We start from the raw sequence: 21,584 nt of genomic DNA on the forward strand, positions 1-21,584 counted from the left end.
TGGTGAGGACTTGCTAATATGCTGCCTGCCTTAGCCACACTGTGGACAAGGCTATGCCGACTAGGAAATGGCACAGTTCAGGCAGCTGAGGAAGGCAGGGCTGGCCAGGGGCTACATTAATGTTAGTCCTTGCTGTTGCTATAGGAAGCTGCAAGGTGCTTATCAAGTGTCTGAAACAGCCTTGCTCTCTGCAGAAGCTAGTGAGAATGGGCTGGTGGCCACAGAAACTTTTGGAACTATCACAATAATTGTCAACTCTTCCTAAAACAGGATAACTCAACATGAGCTTTTAACATAACTCTTTAATTTTAAAACTTAATTTAAGACCACAGCTGTTTCAGGTTTCTCTTATAAGAATTTAATTGGTATGTAATAGCATAGTTAATTAAATACAAATCAATAATTTAAAACAACTAATTGATACTTAATATGAATGGGAGAAAACTTAGTTCTAATATAATTAACTCATATTAAATATGCAGTGAAATAGCAATTATGTAAAGTTTAGAGTTCCTTTAATAAACTTACAACTGGCAAGCAATGAGATTCAAAAATTATGAAACAGGTATTATTGAGCTATTGAACATTTATTTTATTACTTGTCCTAGAGGGCCAGAGCCATGCACTAGTCAGGATTAATAAACCTTTAGTCCACCTCTCCTCACGCCTCTTCACTAAAGAAGTTGACCAGAACACTGCGATTTGCATGATTTATGGGCAGCATTATTGCCTGGGAAATGAGGAGTTATGCTGAAAAGAGGACTAGGCAGAACCAATGAAGAAAGGAATTTAGCAGAATCAAGGAGAGAACCTTCCAAATGAGTCTCCAGCATCCTGCCATTGGCAAGGCATCGCTAGACAGTCGCCTGTGAGAGAGGCCAGCAGTAAGGACACCCAACAAAAGCAAAACCCCGGACCAATCTCCAGCCTTCAAGGCCCTTGGCGAGGGCTACCCCATGACCTGAAGCTATTTCCTCCTTGGGACTCCTACAGCAATTACTGTCGTTCGTGTGGAAGTAACTTACACACTGCTGCATCTTGCTTGTTTTACCGAAATGTTACTTGTCTTGACTTTTATTTACCATTTCATGAGTATGCGCATAAGCAACTGGATTAAAATCTCGCTGGGAAAGGAAGCTTGCCTTCATATTTTGTCTTGCTCATAGTGCCTAGCACTTCATAGCCTCTTGATGAGGGTCTGCGTGTTGGTTTTTATGCCTGTCACATATTACTAACATGCTGGTAGTGGAGAGTGGTACTAACACTTACAGCAGAATCTACCCATATTCACCCACTGCTTTTTGTGTAATTCATTACATAATGAATTGGTCTCCAGACTAAGATATCCATTCTCCCAGGTCAATAAAACTGGTTAAAAATGTATTTCTTCACACCTAAACCACTGCTCATTTATCGCCCAGGACTCCTTCACTTGGGAACCCCATCATTTCAAACATGAGAAGTCTAAAATGCATCATTATCATCCCAGGGCCTAATCAGCTTCCTTTGTCAATCAACCCTTTCTGACACAGACACCACTCTTCCCCCAATCTTCCCAACTAATGTCAAACTTTACCCCCTTCCTCTGTCCCTTAGCTCATTGTCTCTCCTTAGAATGTCTCTCAGCTTCACCGCTTCCCATCCATTCCCAGCACCTTGAGTTCCCTAGCCTCGCCTACATCAGCCTGGCTTCACTCTTCCAGTCCATCTGAGTTGTTGCTACCACACGAACCTTCACAGAACACCACCTAATCGCCGGTTATATCACCTTGAACGAGTCATTAAACCTCTCTGAGTGTCCCCTTCCACATCTAAAAAAAAAAAAAAGTGGAGGTGCATTTGTTGATCTCTAAACCCAATCTGACATTTTATTTCTATTTATTTCTATTTATTGAGTTCACCTTTATCAGATACTTTATTCTAGGCACTTTTCACCAAGTAATGTCTCATTTGATTTTCATATTAACTGTGTGCAGAGAGTTTTACTATTAAGGCTCAGAGGAGCTCTGAGGATCACTCACTGTTAAGTGCTAGAGCCAGGCTCCAGCCAGCCCTGGTGGCTTTGAAGCACAGGTAGCCTCCTTTGCTCCCCATGGCCTCCCCATGACTCCAGCAGGTCCAGCTGCCATCTTCTCCATGCAGCCTTAGGAACTGTCATCTGGGGAACTATTTTCAGCCCTTTCACTGCTCTCCTGTGTCAAGGTAGCAGGGAAATAGAGTGTCTTCTGAGTGTCTTCCCAAGGAAGCTCAGGGTCCTCTCACTTGCTTTCTGATCTCAAGCTGTCTTCAGAGAGCAGGAAGAGAAAGCAGATGTCAACCCATCATCTCCCACCAGGAATATTGTGATAGTCTCACAACTGCCCTCCAGAGCCAGGCTTCCCTTCCCCCACCTATCATCTGCTCCAGTGCTAAAATGATCTTTATATGTTTCAAGTCTAGCCTGGCTCTCTTCTACTTAGCACTCTGTAGAAAAAGTCTAGACTCTCAGGCAAAGCTCCTCAGGTCCCACAGGACCTGGTCCTTGGCTTATCTCTTGCCTCATGTCATTTCCTCTGCTCCCAAAATCTTTGCTACAGCCATACCAATCTGCCTGCCAATAACACACCATTTCTTGCTCATAGGTTTCTGGGGATATGCTCAAGTCTCATAGCTTCAGGTGGGAAAATGTTAATCTTCAGCAAGAACTCCTGAACTATTGTCACTGGGCAAGTTGAGGACAGGAATGCCCCCAAAATGTACTGGACAGCCTCAGAAATGGGTAGTAGGAGCTAGCACATGTCGCTGTCACCAGCTCTAACCAGTTATTCAGAGCTCAGTAGTTTCTGGCTAGGGCAATAAGCAAGCACTATCCTGGCCAACATATTCCTCACAATGGCATCAGGAATGCTAAAGTCATCCTGGATTGCCACAGAGGGCTCCTAAGCATGCAGACACATGGCCAGCCCTCCTTCCTCACCTCCCCTCTTTCCTGTCATCTCTTGTGCTGACCACCCCCCACTGTCCCATTTAGCAGTCCTACTGGCTATTCTCTGGTCAGTTGGTGCCCCGTGATGAGACTTTTGAGTGGTCATGTGATGCTGCCCTGCAAGTCCCTGCAGACAACTCTGGGACCTAAGGGATCGGCTTCAAAGAATTGCAGCCAATGGAAATAACCAGGTCCTAAGAGAGACCAGCTCCTCCCCACCTCCTGTCTATATTAGTTTGTTAGGGCTACTGTGACAAAGTATCACAGACTGGGTGCATAGTCTCATAGTTCTGGAGGCTAAAAATCCAAGATCAAGAGGTTGGCAGGATTGGTTCCTTCTGCAGACTATGAGGGAAGAATCTGTACCGGGCCTCTCTTTCTGGCTTGTCGATGGCCATCTTCACATTCATATGGCATTCTCCCTCTATGTGTGTCTGTCTCCAATTTCCTCTTTTTATGAGGACACCAGTCATACTGGAGCAGGACCCCCTTAAGGACCATTTTCACTTGATTACCTCTGTGGAGTTCCTATCTCTAAATAAAGTCACATTCTAAGGTGCTGGGTTTAGAACTTCAACTTAGGATTTGAGGGGGACACAGTTCCACCCCCTGTCCCAGCCAGGACCACTGATCTCTGCTGTCTGTTCTCGGGTCTGTCTTCATTCACAGAATTGGCAGCGCTGGGATCCCAGACTGCACCCTGAGAACTAAGCCAGAGAACTAAGTCCTGGATTCCAGCCTGAGCACTATTACCCACTAGCACTTTGGTCTTTGTCTTTTTACTTCTCTGAGTCTCATATTCTGAAACCAAAATGAGGGAAATAATTTTTGCTTTGCCTACTTCACAGAGCTACTGTGAACATCTAATGAGATAGTGAATATGACAAGATCATGAAAAAATTAAGTATTTCACAAATGTGAAGTATTATCACTGTATCATTGTTATTACTCGTAAGAATAAAGAAACCCTAAGGCTAGAAAAAGTGCCATCCTCATCCTCTGAAAACAAAGGAAAACCAATTCACTTATAAAGCTTTGTATTTCTCCCAAGAGGAAATCTCATGTTTCTTAGACTCCTGTTCCAATGAAGTACAACTTTCATTCATTCCACAACCATCTTCCCCTAAAACAATCCATTGTGCCACATTGAAGCCCGTCTGATTTTAGTCTGACCTGGGTAGGGGAAGATTGATCACTACCCAATATTTTTTAGTCAGCCCTTTCATTAAATTGCAGACTTCCTGAGCACTTTCTATGTGCCAGGCACTAAGCATGTGACCAGGGGCTCAGAGGTTTGTTTGTTTGTTTGTTTGTTTGTTTGTTTGTTTAAAGCACAATCTAGACCTGTTCACAGATTAGAGGCCAGGAGTTCCTGCGGTGAAATCTTCCCTTCTCCTTAAGAAACATCTCCTTTCCCAATAAATATTTTCTTGCACAGCAGTATTTGCTCTCTTAAGACAAAGCCCTCCACACCCCCCTCTGCAGGTGACTCTAGTCTTCTTTGCTGTGAATTCTTGTTTTAAGCCAGAACAACTTGTTTCACATTAATCAATTTTCCATGGACACCTTTGGTGCAACTGGTGGTTCTGCTACTGATAATCGCTCAGCCAACGGCTGCAGCCCCAAAGTCTACGAAGAGCAGATCCCATCATCTTGCAGTTCTAAAATGGGCATATGTGATCTGACTCCATCATCCATCCAGGGCCATGTGACAATGAAAGTGGCATTCTGGTGGCTGGTCTAGCTCACAAAGTGAAGATTCCTGTCACATTCTATCATCTCTCCCCCAAGAGCCTGGTTAGTCTAGTTTGATGGACTTTCCCTAACCCAAAGCAGTTAGTTCCTGCTTCCCCTGGTTCTCTCTCTGGCCAGTATCTTTGAAAATATCCCACCTCCCCACCCGTGTTTCAAGATCCTCCTTCCCACCCCCACCCCACTTCAGCCCTGCTTCTTCACATGGACCCACTGACCTCTAATTTAGCTCTGGCGAATCGCTCCAAAAAATATCTCAATTTTTAGTATATAGATAGCTAGCTAATTCTCACTTCACTAATCCTCCAACCTGCTTGTTCTTGCAACAATCCCAGTGGCTTCTCCCCACTTCTCAGTAAAGACTCAGTCAGAGAGTCCTCTCACTTAATAAATTTCTTCAGTGTACTTATTAGCGCCTTGTAATGTAGCTGCCTAAATAATTAAGACTAACCCATACGTGTCAAATTAAATGAGCCAAATACATTGAGAAATTGCCTCGTCCTCCATTTCTTTTATTAATCAGGTTTTTTTAAACTTCTTTTCCTGGTCATTTGCAGAAATCAAACATGGTCAGTGAGGCTCTTAACTTATAATAACTGTACTTGGGGGCTCTTTGCTCCGACAGTCACCCTGGGGGGCAGGCACCTATTATGTCGACATAAGATAAGTTGAGTTGAGGTGGCAGAGACATAGATAATCTGGATTCAACAGATTGTCTACAGTCTCTAAATATTTAGGAGAACTATGTCCCCTCCATTTCCCTGGGAATTTAGGGGACTGTCCAGAAAGATCAACAGGAACATTGGCCTAAATTCATCCAGCACCTTTTGCCCCAGTGCTCCCCTGGGCTCCTGCTGAGCTCAGTCCAGGAACCCAGGCTCCCTTTCTCACTAGGAACCACTGCTGATGTGCTTTAGATAGACATGAGAAGTCAACGGAAAATGTAAGAAGAATCGTCAGCAATTGTATCATCCACTAGCAATTATAATGGGCTGTCGAACTCTGCCTGTCATCAGCATGTTAAGGTTTCAATACCGTCTCAGGCAAGAGGCTATTGTTCGCTGGAGCTCAGTGCCTCCTCACAGCTTGTACTTCCGTAGGCCCCCTCCTGACATGCTGCATTCCTGCCTCTTGAAGGTGGTTGTTAGAAAGGATCCACAAATATAGTAAGTAAGCATCAAAGGGGCTTTGATCTGCATGGCCCTCAACAGAGCAGGAGACCCTGAAGAAAGGGCCAAGGCCTTGGATGAGGGAACTTAACATCGTCAATTTGGGCGCCTGAGATGTAAGGCTATTTGAAGTGAGGGCGGTTTGGCCAAGCCTTCAGATGAGTGAGCGTGGAAGGAAAGGAAAAGAAGTGAGTGCCTTTGGATAAGGCACGCTCAGATCTGCTCCTCTGCTCTTTACTGATAGTCAATAAACCTTTTTAAAGAATCAGGAGATCAAAGCTAGCCACCTCCCTGGGCCATGGCATTCTGCTACCACCTGCCACGCTTTGTTTTTCTCTAGGGCAAGAGCTCCTAAGCTTGACCTATCTATCTCTCATGGGCCCTGTGTTCCCTTTCATCCTGCTACTCAGAGAGGATGGGATGGGCAACAAGAGGTGAACAGAGACATAGGGAGGAGGATGAGCCCACCTTGTCGCTCTAACAGCCTAGAAACATCCAGTGTCATGGGGGAAGTTGCTGTAACACGCTGTTCAGTGAGACACTCCTCCGAGAAACTAATAGAGGGGGCAAATGGGTATCCAGAAAGCCTAGCAAGGCCTAGGAGACAGTACAGTCACATTCCGTCTTCTAGAAATCATATCCCTTATCCAATTACCCAGTTTATGGCAGCTGTCACATTTGTATGACTTCTAAGCAAAGAAGTAGGGGTGGGGAGTCTAAAAGAATGATTGGAAGCCATTTAGCATTTTTGAACTCCAATTTTCTCATCTGCACCATGTGAAGAGCAGATCCATCATGTGACCCATCTGCCTATCTTATGGGGTTTGTATGAGGGTCAAAGAGAAATGTGGTGTGGAATTATTTCTGAACACAGAAAGGCCTTAAGACAAAACAGGATTAGAGGATAAACACCAGAGAGGAAAGCTTGACTTCTTGGGAGGCAAATGTACTCTTATCTAAGGCTCACACACAGTGGGCACTGATTTACAAAATACTGTGAAAAAAATTGTCTCTTGCATTGTCTCTTTGATTCTTAGAATTGTGATTCTAATTTGTTTTTCCAATTGGACCGAAGTCTTTGGGACCAGAGTCTGTCCTGCATCTCTTAGTCATCCCAAACCTTGTGCTCCTCACTGAGTCTACACCTGAGAAGTGCTTGATGACAGTGCTGAATTGTACCTGAATATAAGGGAATAGGATCCCTATCCCCAGAAACCTCCTCTCTCCCAAAAGGCCAGCTCCTATCTCTACCTCAACTCCTGTGTCTTTCCCTAAATCTATCCCATAATTTCTTAATCCCTCTGAGTCGCCTCCTGTGTCTGGTTGCACTGCTCCATCCAGGACATCACCGGCTGGACTTTGCCTCTTCTCTGGCAGGCCTGACCACAGTCCTAAAGTCATCAGAGCATAGTCCCCAAAGCTGGGATATACTGGGCCTCATTAACCTATGGGTAGTGGTTATGAGTGAGGACTCTGGATCCAAATTGCCTAGGTTCAAACTCCTGGTTCTGCCACCTACTTAGCTCTCTCATCTAAGACTGTTGACTTAACACATCTATAAATAGGGGTGTATAAAATGGATAATTATACATACCTCATAGGGTTGTTGTGAGAATCAAATGAGGAATTATGGACTTAAAATTATGCCTGGACCATAGTAAGTGCTACGTAAATATTTGTTAAATAAATAAGTAGCCTTGTTTATAAGAGCAGCAAGCATATCACATCCCCTATGAAGGGAGTTCACTGATACCTGACCCATTCCTGGCTCACCCACCTATGCTTTTCTTCCAGAGCTGGGCCTCCAGAAGAGAGGATGCTGTCTGGTGCTGGGCTACATGGCCAAGGACAAATTTCGGAGAATAAATGAAGGTAAGTGAGAACTTGTCCACCCTCTCAAGGGTAATGTGGAGGAAGGAAGCTGTGCCCTACAACCATAGTACCAAAAAATAGAACCTGGGACATCTCAGAAAGGACAGTAGGCAGATCAGTTTGATTTCCGTGAAGCTATTCATATTGTAACATGGGGAGGAGTGACTAATGCCTAAAACACAGTATGCTGATTCATAAGCATTTTTCTTTATGCTGTCTTTCCTCCTCCCTCTGTGTCCCCTCCTTCTCTTCCTCTCTCTCCCCTACCTTTCATTTCCCACTTACCCAGGCAGCATGATTCAATCTGCTTCTATTATCTTTTCTAATCCAGACCTCTCTATCTTTCTCCTCAATCATTCCCATTTCTTAAATGCCTTCTGAATAAACAGCACCTTATAGGGCACTTGGAAAAATACTAAAGAAGAATAAGGCAGAGTTTTTATTCTCAAAGAACTAACACTTGGAAACCTGCTCTCTTTCTCAGCTCCATTGACCCTATGTCTTCCTCTTACTCATGAGCCATTCTGCCTTCCTCTTGCACTGAGTCTTTCCTCTGAGGCTGGAGTAGGCCGCACAAAGCTTGGGAAAGGCATTGACAGTGACATGGAGGCTGGGATGTGAAAGGAGTGCTGTCACTGATGGGCCTGTTGTAATAAAGAGCCAATCCCCTCATCCCCAGCCATCTGTCTCTGTGCAGCTAATAAGCCTCTCCATCAGATGCCACAGACTGTTTGTCAGGATTCAAAAGTAGGTAAACAATGGCTGGGGATGCCATTTATTCATTAAAGTCAGACAAATGAAGCCCTGGCTTCCCACCAGCCCAGCTTGTCATGAGCTGGGCCCCTCCCCTCCCAAAGCCCTGGGCCCCATTCCAGGCATGGGGGTGGCAGCTCACCTGTACCATCTCTATTCCAATAGTTATACCATAGCATAATTCCCGTGCCCTCTTCCTATGCTCTTCAGCTGGCTCTCTTCCTAACCCACAGTTCATGACATCCACATTCCCCTGTGCTCCCCAGGCCTAATGCCTTGCCAGCTATAGGTTTGTCACTAGCACCCATCATGGTGACAGTTTGACAAGAAGTAAGCCAGCCCAATTAAGCACAGGAGTACCAGCTCCCCCATTTTGCTGCTCATCTGCGTAAGAAGGCAGCTGCAGCAAGAAGCCACTTCCCATTTGTGAGAGCCCCAGGGTTGAGCAAAGCCGGGGCTGGGGGCTGCAATTTCTGCATCCTGCCAGTCAGTCTTCGTTTCCTGACTTTTTTCTTTCTCAGCCTAGCCCTCCACTCCCAACACAGCCTTCATGAGAGTGCTAGGCAGTAACTTCTAATTTGTGGGAACTGACAGGATGCCTCTGTCCATGGTGCTGAATAGACACATTCTCTTGCTGGCGATGCTCATTAGAGAAACTGAAACAAGGTTCACAGGGACTAGGGGAGGCAAAAAGTCAGGAGCTGGGCTGGATTTGAAACCTCAAGCCCTGAGTGTCTCTGACTCAAGTAGAAGGACATTGACTCTAGATCCTGGGGACCTACAAAGATTCATATCACATGGCTCATGAACATAATTCACTCCCCTCACCTTTCTTTCACAAGTGGCTAAGGTCGAAGCAGGGGAGGAGAGGGAGCGGGGCGCTGGGGGTGGGAGGGGCGAGTTGGGGCAGGGGGATGATCATACTAGTCATCTCAGGCTGCTCTAACAAAACACCACAGACTGGGTAGTTTAAACAACAGAAATATATTTTCTCACAGTTCTGGAGACTGGAAGTCCAAGATCAGGGCGCCGGCATGGTCAGGTTCTTATGAGAGCTCTCTTCTTGGCCTGCAGATGGCCCCCCTCTCACTGTGTCCTCACATAGCAGAAAGAGAGCAAGCCCTCTGGTGTCTCTTCTTATAAGGATAACAATCCTATTGGATCAGGGTCCTACTTATATGACCTCATTAAACCTTTGTTACTTCTGTAAAGGTCTTATCTCCAAATACTCTCACATTGGGGGGTTGGGGCTTCAACATATGAAGTGAGAGAAAGAGGGTCACAATTCAATCCATAACAAGGGGTCCAAATGAATTTGCCATAGCAGAAAGGTACAATGATAATACTCTGAACCAGGAATTAGAAAGATGGTGAAATAAAATAAAATTAAATTAAATAAATAAAATAAAATAAAATAAAAGAATAAATAAAATAAAATAATAAATTAAATTAAAAGCAATAAATAGAGAAGCATTTCTTAGATATTGTTTAAGTAAAGAAGGAAGGAAAGGAGTTGAGGGGGACTAGATGAGAACTCAGAAACAAGACCAGGACCTCATTACCTCTGAGGACAGTTAGCCTTACTTTGTGCAACTAAGCTAAAACAGCATTTTAACAGTTTTTTCTTTTGAAAATGAGAAGATGCCAGAACATCTCTATTCTCTCCAAACACATACACTCCGCACAAATGAGTTATTCCTTTCAATTGGTTATGGTTGACTAGGTTAAGAATGATAGATCCCAGGTGCCTTACCTCAAGTTAAACCCTCCCCTTAGTAAAGGCTAATTGAGAATCAAGCAAGGTATTCAGAAAGAGGGAGGCAGTAGAGGCATCAACAATGGCCCAGAGTAGCCAAGGTAATAGTGCAGCTAACTCCTTACTCCTCCCTCCCTCTCTGCATGTGGTTCTCATCCCTCTCATATACTGCAGTACACACATGCACATACTCGCACACAACCACACACACACACACACACACACACACACAGTAGCTGCTGCTGCTTCTGGGTGAAGGATGAGGGGTGGTAAGCAAGCTAAGCCACCGCGTGTGAATGGTTACAAATACCAACTAACAAGGAGAAGACAGGATGGGGGGCAGGGTGAGACAGTGGGGCAAAATGAGAGATGCACAAGGTGGGTCAACTTTGGCTCTGGACAGGTGGAGAAGAGAAAGGGACCTGGAAGGATGGGGAAGGCTCCTCTGCTCACACTCCAGTCAGTCTTGCTACCCCAAGTGCTACATTATGCATTTTTTCTTTTTCTGAAGCTCACATGCCCAAACTCCAACATGTCTAAACAACGGCATCAGCGAGCATGGAGAGCTATTTTATGGTTTATAATTATCTTGTACAAATACCAAAAATAATTATAACTCCCACATATTAATAATTAAACTGGAATAGCAGCCATGACGTAGCTCAAGAAACAGAAATCTCTGTCCATGCCACACCGTTTACCTTGATATAAATTGAACAATTGGTAAATAGTAAAAAAAAAAAAAAAAAATTTTCTCCCTGCTGCTGGAATTAGTGAGATATTGGAACAATTGGCTGCTTCTTCCAGTAAAGATAAGGTAGTGATCATTATGTTTCCAATTTAGAATAACTATAATAAACTTATTTGTGCTGTATTAAAGCATATTTGTTCTGTTTAACAGTAAATAATAGGTGTCTATCATCTGGGGAGAAGTGGTCGCCTATTTCATTTGTTTCCTTGTTAATTTGGTATCTTTTCATTTTCTTCTCCTTCTATTCCCCACTCCTCACTACATTTCCCAAAAATAACAGTTTGAAAAGAAGCAAGAGAAAAATAATGAATGAACAGGAGCTTTATAGAGCTGGAGTTTATCATAAGCTAGAGGAATCGCAATTGGTGTCGTTAAACTACACAAAGCAATAAAGAGAAAATACTATTCAAAGATCATTTAAGGAGGCATGTGATAGTCAATGAGAGTTGCTCTATTTGGGAATGCTTGATAGCCTCTCAGATAGAATTTGCTACATCTGCAGGAATAGAGGTGGTTAGTTACATGTGGTGTGTCTGGTGTGTGTGTGTGTGTGTGTGTGTGTGTGTGTGTGTGTTCTTTCTTGTTTAGACTCAACATATCTGCAGCATCCGATGGAGAAATGGACAAAAATTAATGAAGGGCAGACAAGAAAGGAGGAAATAAAGATAGACTAGGCATAAGAATATTCGATTTGTTTGACATAATAGTCTTCATGTGATTAAGTACATGGTACTTTAAATAGAAACTGCTGGAAGTAGGTTACTTATTTATTCATCAAACATTCGTTGAATACCTACCAGAGAAAAATAAAACTAATTTTATAATAAGTTCCAAGCATCGTTCTAAACATCGGGGCTAGAAAAGTAAGATATAGCCTCTGCCCTCAAGGAGTTCATGATAAAAACACACAGGTTCATCTCAGTATTACTGTCATCTCCACAGAGAGATCTAAATTAGATATCCCTCTTCCCCCACCATTATGCTCCACTGGGGCAACCAGCCTATTCATTTTGTGGCACTTACCCTAGCTGGTAATTATTTATTAGACCGTCTGCCCCACCTAAAGAGTTAGCAAAGATCCCACTCCTTCCTTTCGTTCCCGGCCCTTAGCTGAATGTCTCTCACTAGGGAGTAGTCAGTCAAGTTTAATTTAAATAATTAATTAGTGCCATGACTGACAATGGAGGAATGCACAAAGTTGCTCACAGGTGTAAGGTGGGTCTTGCAAAGATGCTCCTCAGACAGAGCAAACTGAGGTAGAGCATTCCACCAATGAGTCTCCACATCCCCAGGGATTCCGTAAGTCTTGCCTTTCAGCCTCTCCTCCAAGTCCAGTACTATAGCTCCTCCTGGGAGGCCCGGACTCAGGTCAGCGGAACAGGAGGACTAGGAGGGGAGGCCCCCAGAAGTGGCCCCCTTCCTTTCCACACCGGCTCTCCTTCCTCACCCCATGCACTGCTGGCCTATATTCTCAGGACATAGAGCTCTAGGCAGATACGTCACATCAGATATGCAAAGGGAATTGTTCCCGCTGTTCCCTTATCCCACACCCCCAGCCCACACAGCACACCACCATGACCACCACCAATCATTCCTTTCCTTTCCCCGGCTCTTCCAATTACCCATTCTTCCTGGAGATCCCAGAACCACTCATCCTCTCAATGCAAATTGCTTGCCCAAGGCTGATCCTACTTATAGGGAAATAGAAAGCTTTCCACATTATATCTGATGAGAGAGGGGTTCTCCCTGCCTCTGAAAAACCTCCCCTACTTGAGAACAGTAAATAACCCTAGAGATAGATTATGGAGCAACCCACCAAATCAGGGTGGCCTGGAAGCACCAAGCGACTGGCCTCGGATCAATAAGAAGAGACCACAACCCCGGGCTCCTGACATCCAGTCCAGAGTTCTTGGGTTTCTGAAAGGGGAGGCTGAGACCGTGAACGCTTTAGCTGGTCTGGTTTTTCAGGGTAGCTGAAAATGCAAAGAAAGTGGGAGGGGCTGGGAGAAGATGGGGCAGAACACAGCAGTCTTTAGTCGATGTGAGAGAAAATCAGGAAAGACCTGGAGCGAGGGTCACAGACCAGGGAAGACCATTTCTAAGGAACCAGAAAATTCTATCAGGCAGTAGGACTCTTAAGAAGGGAAATGAGGTCAAAGGTGTCTAAAGGAGGAGAGAGGAAGTGGCCAAGCCCTGGCTGCCTTTCCCTGCCAGTCCTTTGAGGCCCAGGTGCACCTGCGCCGGGCTTTCCCTCTGTGCACAGGACGCCCTGTCCGGCTGCACATCCGGTTTGGCAGCAGAATCACAGCGACCTGCCGCTTCTCAGAATCACAGCGACCTGCCGTTTCTCCCGACTCAGGGAAGGAAAAGCAGAAATGCCTCCCAGCGCTGTCGCTTCCATCTTTCCGGGAAGAAACAAGCACAGTGATTAGCAACGGCAGCTTCTGTTCACAGAGACCCGGCCTCTCTGAGAGGGGCTGGAGCACCTGGAAGGAGAAGGCCAGCTCCACAGATGGCAGACCCCATAAAGGTTGTCGCAGGCCCCAGAACTCCAGGCAGCATGACCCTCAGCAGCCCTGGAGTTCTTTGTGATGACATGGAGTCTCTCTTATCTTTCTGCATCCCAGTTCTCTAATCCATAAAAATGAGTCTAAAACTTCCTCTGTTTTTTGCCTATCCCCTAACAGAGTTGATAGAGAGGTGCCCTCATTAGCCTGTATAGTGGAAGGAGCACCTAAGAGTAAGGAGCCAGCTGTATGACCTTGGGCAAGTCCCTGAACACCCAGATTTCAACCTTCTCATGTATGAAATTGAATAATTTTGGCTACAAACATCTACAAGCCTTTAAAATGTGAGGATTCAAAATTTATCTTGGTTCTCAACACCCTGCTCACACCCTGTTCTCACCACTCATCCCATAAATTTAAATACTTTGGCCACCGAAGGAACCAGTATTAGGAAACTGACTGACTGGCTGTGCTCAGCAGGCTCAAAGGCAGATCTTGTTTATTTTTCCTGTTTGTTCTCCAAGAGTGAATTCAGGCCTATATCAGCTATACCCTGGGTGGCAGTGAGGCAGGGGCCCAGGCCTACAGGACAAGCTGCATTTTTTTCAGAGCAGGAGGGGAAGCAGCAGTAGGGAGCCTGGACCTTGGCCCAGGGACCTGACCCAGCAGAGAATGGGTCTAATGACACATGAGCCCCTCCCATCTGACTGTGGCAGCCACCACAGTCTAGCTTATGCTAAGGCCCCACAGTCGTTTTTTCCGAGACCATTCCTCCACTGCCTGCTCAAGCCCCCAGGATGTTGGCTAATATTGTCATTTTGTTATTTGGGGCTTTGGGGTGCATTTTTTCCTATTCTATTTTTCTTGCTGATGTGTTTTCTTCCACTGGGGCTACAAAGCTGGTTATTTGTATAACGTCCCTGTTTATTATTTATAGCAAGACTCAGATTTCCAGGGCACTTTATGATTGTTATTTAATTCGCTCGGCATCTTGGAGCAAGGGACCCGCCATTTCGCTCTCCTGCCACAATCTGGAGATTGGAGGATTCCAGAACTTTGTCATAGGCCCTTTCCTCCAGCCACCATTCCTACAGCAAAACATGCTTATATAAGGTGATCTGAGGGCCCTCTAAGCCAGCGGTCCCCAACCATTTTGGCACCAGGGACTGGTGCTCCTATGAGAATCTAATGCCTGATGACCTGAGGTGGAGCCGAGGCAGTGATGCTGGCGCTGGGGAGAGGCTATACAGATACAGATGAAGCTTCGCTTGCTTGCCCTCTGCTCAACTCCTGTGTGGCCTGGTTCCTAACAGGCCATGGACTCGTACGGGTCCTTGGCCTGGGGGGTTGGGGACCCCTACTCTAGGCCACAGACCCTGCCAAGCTCCTTTTTAAACTTCCTTTTCCTTCGCAACCATACCCAACCCTCACTAAGACCTAGAAATGTTATCTCTTAAATGTCTTTTGAATCTATCCACGTCTGTCCATCTCACAGCCAACACCCATGTCCCCATCACCATTCTCCCTCACCTGGACTACCTCAGTGTTCTCCTAACTGGTTCCTTGTATCCATCATGCCCAACCCCTTCCTTCCCAGTTCATTTTCCACACTTCAGCCAGAGCATTATTTCAAAATACAAATCTGATGTCATGTTCCTCTTGGAAATATTTCAATGGCTTTCTATTGCTTTTAGGAAAAATGCCAAAATCCCTGGCATGTTTCACGCGGCTGTACATGATCTGGTTCCTACTCACCTCTTTGCCCTCATCATTCCTCCTTAACACTCTGTGCTCCAGTCACATCCTTCTTTCAGCTTCTCAAACAGGAATGCTTCATCTGCTACAGCAGCTTCGTTTGTCCTGGTCCTTCCTCTTGGATGCTGGCCACACTCAAATACCCCATCCCCAACATTTACCATAGTAACTGCTGCTCATCTTCCAGCTCTCAGCTTAAGTATCACTTCTCCAGTACGGCCTCCTCAGAACTGCTCCCACCCCGCCCAGTTTATGCTCCCATGGAACCATATTCTTTACCTTTAGAACTCTTAGCTGAATCTGTGCATATACATTCATATGGCTGTTATTTAACCACTACTTGTCTCTCCTACTGGTCTGTAAACTGCATTTAGTCTCCATTATATCCCAGGAGCATAGCATAATGTTGGCACAGAGTAAACATTGAAAGAAGTCGGTGGCTCCCAAGCTGCTGGGACTAGGTGATCTGAGATTCATAGACTCCAGGAAGAAACATTAGAAATCACGTGGAGAAGAGGAAACAGAGACTCAGGAAAGTAATGTGACTTGCCCAGAGTGACACAACTAGCAAGCAATAGAGCCAAGACTCAAACCCAGACTTCTGGTCCTAAATCCAGTCCTCTTTCCACTATGCTAAATCCTTAAAGTCTTGGAGTGACAAGGAAGAATGCATCGATCATGGAAGTCTACCTACTAAAAATGGGTTTGAAGCAATGTTTTGGAAGAGAAAAGAAGCAAAGACCCCTGGAGGAAAGGAAAGGAAGTCGATTCATGATATAGAAATGAAGTACAGAGTAAAATCATCACCTCCTATGAGCCCAGCACTGTGCCGGGCATAGTAGATTTAGAGAGGCTGGGCACAGCTCTCTCCCCAGGAACTTTGCCCTCCACCTGGAGAGATTAGATATATTTATACCAAGTGGATTTTGTTGTTATTTTGGTTTGGTTTGGTTAATACGCTTAATGGTTAAGCACTGTGGTTTGGGAGTCAGAGAAATCTAGGTTCAATCCCAGGCATAGTCAGAACAATTTTAGAACCATATCATCCAAGATTCTCAAGAAGGTACCAAAAGACATCTAGTCCATACCTTCTTCTGATGGTTTAATATTCCCGCCAAGTACCTGTCCACATAAATTGTTTTGAATACAGTGGTGTTATGGGCTCATTTCTTCACACTCATGTATCAAGTGCCTACTCTGTGCCTTGCACTGTGCTAGGTAGGCCTGTGACATGTAAAAACACAGTGCCTGCCCTGATAACATCGAGGCAATCCCAATACAGTGTCATAACCACTGTAACGAGGTATGTACAGGAGCTACAGGAACAGAGAAGGAGAGTCCAACAAAACTACGGGCCAAATAAGCAGTGCCCGGACAGCTTTCTGGAGACAGCGATATCTGAGCTGAGCCCAGAGAGCAAATTTCATTATAAGAGGCCATCACAACCTATGCTTGAATCTTTCCAAAGACAAGAAGTTTGCTGCCTACCAAGACCATGGGCAGCTCCTCAGCCAGGCTCTCATAAGGGCCTTCAAATATAATACCCCTTCAACTCCAAGTGTCTACAGTTTTATCATTCTAACTGATGACAGTAGGACCAAGTGACTTAGGTAGCAACCACTGGCAAAATCCTGGGGTCTCACCTACACCAACTGTTTCCTAAGGAGGCCTCCTTTCTTTTCTCTGTCTCCCTCTCCCTCCATTCTCAGCTAGCCTCAAAGACTTCATCACTGAATGCCGAGACCTCCCTCCACCCCAATCCCAGGGTGAAAAGTCAGAATAAATGAAGGTGCTTAATGGCCTGCAGCTATGAAGTTTTTAGAGCTGTATGCTGGAATGAGCGGGTTCAAGCTGAGATGAATTTTCCAGGGCTTTTATCAAAGGAGAGTCAATAAAACCCTAAAGGAGCTTGTCCCATCTCCACAGAGTGGCCATGTCACATCACTGGACCCCACGCTCTGGAAACAGTAATCGGGTGGACACGTTTTTCTCCCCTGCTCCGACTGCTTTGTTCCCTATGCCTTTCCTTCTCAAATGTGTTAGTTTCTATGGAAACCGTGTTGTTACTGGTATGGGAGGAGTTTAATGACATTCAGAAGCACCAAATCAAGTGCATTTATATAATGGTTTGAAATATACATAATGGCCTATGGAATATGGGACACAGTGACAGTTTCCATAACTGCGTACAGAGTGTGGGATAAAAGAGCAATGGGATACTCCCCGTCTCCAAGTCAAATGCGCCAGGACTAACCACTAGTCTTAGTCCTAAAGAGCAGCACTTCTCAACTATGGTTCATGAAAGGACCTCAAAACACTACACCAAGCTGCTCCCTTCTCTTGGAGGAAGGATGCCGGCTGGACCACAAGTCCTCTGCACCCACCAAGGTTTGTCAGATGCGGCAGGTACAGAGGAGAGGGTGTGACCTCCCAGATGGGAAGAAGGGCGAAGCCATTCTGCCTTAGGCTTCTTGGGCCCCATCCCCTCAGCCAGCATGCTGTAGGACAATCTCTCCTTGTGTCTGTTCCAACGGCTCATTTCTGTCTGATTCAGAGAAAATTTATCAGACACCTAGTGTGTGCCTGGTGCTGTGGGGGATGTGGAGATGGATAACACATGTAGGATGCTCTTACCTGATCTCAGGTTTCCCCCGAAGCAGATACTTTGAAGAGTCTTGCATGTAATTGTCTATGTGGGAGTGCAGAGAGGGTAGAGAATTGACACGGAAAAGGAAAGGCATCCAACACAGGGGGCATCATCAAGCCTGCTGCCACCATGGCTGGAGCCTAATCCCAAAGGGAAACTAAGAAGTGCTGTGAAATTCACATCTCAGTGTCAGGCCACCCAAGGAGTGGAGTAAATTTAGTTCCTTGGCACTTCTAGCCTGCTCTTTGTGAAGGCAGAATGGCCTTTATAGCTTAAGAGAAAGACCTCAGGGGAAGCTTACAGATATTGGCAATTGGAGTTGGCCTGCCGTCACTAACGTGGTCAGGCCTGAGAGGCACTGATGAGGCACTGCGAGAAGAGAATTGGCCACAGCCCTCAGAGGATTTTGAGTCCAACGGGAAGACAGGCGTATAATAAAATAGCAGAAGGCAAGGTTGTGAGAGAGCCGAAGAGGAGTATAGGTAACATGCTCATGGAGCACAGAGGTGAGGAAGCCGCTCATTCTGAGTAATACCAGGGGGCTTCCAGAAAGTGGGAGAAGTGGGGGAAGCTAACCGGGGCAGGAAGGCACTCACTTTGCTGAATCCTCACCTCATCACAAGGTAGGTCTGTTATCTCCATTTCAAAGGTGAAGAAACTGAGGCTCAGAAAGATTTAGTCATCTATCTGAAGGCATACAACGATTAGCTGATAAAGCTAAGTAAGATTCAAGCCCTGGTCTTCTTACTCCCGCTCTGCCTCAGGGAGCTGTGTGTGTTTGGGAGATGAAGGTGAGGTGACTTTCTCCATCACCATCAAGGGCAGACCTAACCAAATGCCTACTGTGTGTTCACATAGATTTCTCCTCATGGCCAAAGACTGCCCTGTCCCCTATATCTCCACATCGGACTGCCCACAGACCCCACTCAGCCAGTCAGGTAGCCCCTCTAATCCTGCCCCAGATGTAGGCTAGAATGACTGAATCTAATATTGAGTGAATTATCTGGAATTCGTTGCTCTGGGGGTACAAGAAGGAGAAGAGGCAGCCTAGGGAAGGGACACTTCAGCTCTGATGGGCCCCACAAGTGTGCTTTCTACCCCGTCTTCACCCTCCATGCTCTCCTGTCCCAGCCCTGCTCCAAACCCCACTGCATCAGAACATATGGCAGGAGAGGGGCCACACATACACATTTCCCTAGGGCAGCGTTTTTGTAGCACGTTAATAGGTTTCCTGTGAGATGTAGTCTCCGTAGTTAAATAAGGTGGAAAGAAGCTGGGTTAACCCTAAACGAGTCTTTTCCACAGAACTTCTCAGACTCTGTATGCCAAAGGACATGGCAAACCCCCGAAAGGGTGACATGGTTTATGGAGTTTCACAAACTTATTTGACCACGACACATTTTTCCTAGAGCATGTATTAGGACTAGTGTTTCTTGGAATCCACTTTGAGAAATAATGGTTTAAGACCCAGATCTGCCACTAACTCGTGATGTGAGCTTTGTCAAATAAGAATAAATCAAGACTGCCTTGTGGAGACTAGTAAAATAATAGGGATGAAAACTTTATATAATCTGTAAAGTAAATGATGATAGTATTTATTTACATAAAACAAACACAGTTTCCCAGAGAACATTTTATTAGGAGTCAAACAAAAATAAATAATAATAATAATAATAACAACAATAATAATAATAATAAATGTTTTTTAAAATAATAAGTTCGATTCCTGACTAGATATGTGACCTTGACCTTGATCTCTCTTGAACTGTTCTCATCTGCAAAATGGACTAATCATGATGTTCTTCCCTCCATGCGTATATTATAAAGATAAAATATGCTTAGCGGTTGTACAGATGTTTTGAGAAAGTATACAGTACCACGAAATGCAAGGCATTATTATTAGCGTTCCAGGTTGAGACCCTCAATTCAGTCCCATTTTGCTGAGATGAAAACGAGAGGGGTATTGAGAAAGGGGAGCGGCTAGTAGGAAAAATAACAGTGACTAATAATTTTCATCCATATTTATGATGTTAGGAGCCTTGCATGAGCACATCGCTGAGGGGAGAAAATGAATATTTTATGAGTAAATACTAAATGTAGTATTTAAGATGAAGTGGACAGGAAGACCCCCATGTGCCTCGGCGTCCAGATGCAGCTGGGAAGGTCAGCACAGGCTGTGTGACTGGGCTCCAGGGAACAGGCAACAGGTCAGCAGAGAACAGCTCAGCCTCTCAGCAGAGATGGAGAGCTGTTCAGACGACTGATGGAAGGAATCCTGCCTACCATACCCGCCAGCTGCGTAGCCTTGGGCAAGTTCCTATAACCACTCTGGGACGACTGTAAATGGGAATGACAAAGTCAGCCTTGCACAGCTCTGAGGTCTCAATCCGAGCTCAGCTGTTTGGAAGAGGGCTTTGTAATGCACACAGGTGGGAAGGGTTTTTATTCATTTAATCATTCAACAGACATTTATTGAACATCTACTATGTGCTGATCACTGCCATAGCGACTTGTTTACCATTTACTATGTGCCAAACATTGTGTTCACCCCTAAGCTCTCCACCCCTTTATACACATCACCTCGTTTAATCATCACCACTGCCCTGAGAGTTTTTCTTATTGCTCCCATTTTCCACATAAGGAAATGAAATTTTGGAAAGATAAATCACTTGCCCAAAACCATATAGCTAGGAAAACGCAGAGTCCAGAAGCCCAGACTCACTCTTCGTTCTACACTAAATGGCCCGTCTTTGTCCATGATACTTCTGCAGAGCTAATAGAGCACCTTGCCTCCAACCCCTGCCAGCTCTTCCCTGTTCTGTTCCTGCCTTGTGTTCCCTACCACCAGTGCCCCTTCCTTACGCAAAAGAGAATGTCTCCCCTCTTTTGGCTTTCCATAATACCCTCCTTTTGTTTTCCATCCCTCACTCTCTTCTCCAAAGCCTCACTGATGGTCTGTCCTCCACGACACAGTCACCATCAGGACCTTGGCCTCCCAAGCCCCTGGGAAACCTGTGTCTCTTATCTGGGCCAACCATCAGGTGGTGTGAAGATTGGATACCTCCCATCCCTAAAACGCCCTTGGATGATAGAGCAAGGACAGAGGGGCAGTGTTGGGATTAGACTCAGCCAAGTCGTCCCACTTTCCAAAGGATGCCTCTGGAGGTGGCTCCTGGCTGTCTCCGTCTACCACACAGCACGAGGACACGGCCATCTCTGAAAATCTCTTCCCTATAGGGCAGTTTCCTGTTATCTTGGCTCATTCTCTCTCCAGAGATGAAGAGATTGTTTTAAACCTGCCGCCCCACCAGCTCTGCTCCTGGCTTCCAATGCCATTAAGTTTCATTATAACAAATAAACACCACAATGACATTTATAAGTTACCACCGAGCACAGAAGCACAAATATGAAGCAGATAAACTGCATTTGATCCAAATAATTACTGCAGGCAATATTGGGCTTAGTCTGAGCTGGCAGCCGGGTACTGAGTAATTTATTAGATTGCGTAAGGCAATGTTGCATGTTGCGTTTTTCATTATTGTGTCTCTTCCCCTCTCCCTGATCTAAATAGGTTAGAGGAGTTTAGACAGTGCACGGCCAAACAAAGACAGACTTTGCTCAAGCAGATTAAGGCCGAGAATGTCAGCCAAGTGTCCA

The 21,584-nt window shown here is 45.3% G+C and overlaps 1 protein-coding gene across 2 annotated transcripts in view; it reads left to right on the forward strand.

The window, feature by feature from the left end:
* The window catches only part of KIRREL3 (kirre like nephrin family adhesion molecule 3), a 525,648-nt gene that overhangs the window by 396,504 nt on the left and 107,560 nt on the right, over nucleotides 1–21,584 (forward strand). For both annotated transcript variants that reach the window (XM_039872733.1, XM_039872734.1), the window contains exon 2: nucleotides 7,681–7,758. In XM_039872733.1, coding sequence (XP_039728667.1) covers nucleotides 7,681–7,758 — 78 coding nt within the window. The remainder of the gene's footprint in view (nucleotides 1–7,680; nucleotides 7,759–21,584) is intronic.

This window comes from Pteropus medius, unplaced genomic scaffold (assembly GCF_902729225.1).
Source record: "Pteropus medius unplaced genomic scaffold, Ma_sr-lr_union100, whole genome shotgun sequence".
NCBI classification, from domain to species: domain Eukaryota; kingdom Metazoa; phylum Chordata; class Mammalia; order Chiroptera; family Pteropodidae; genus Pteropus; species Pteropus medius.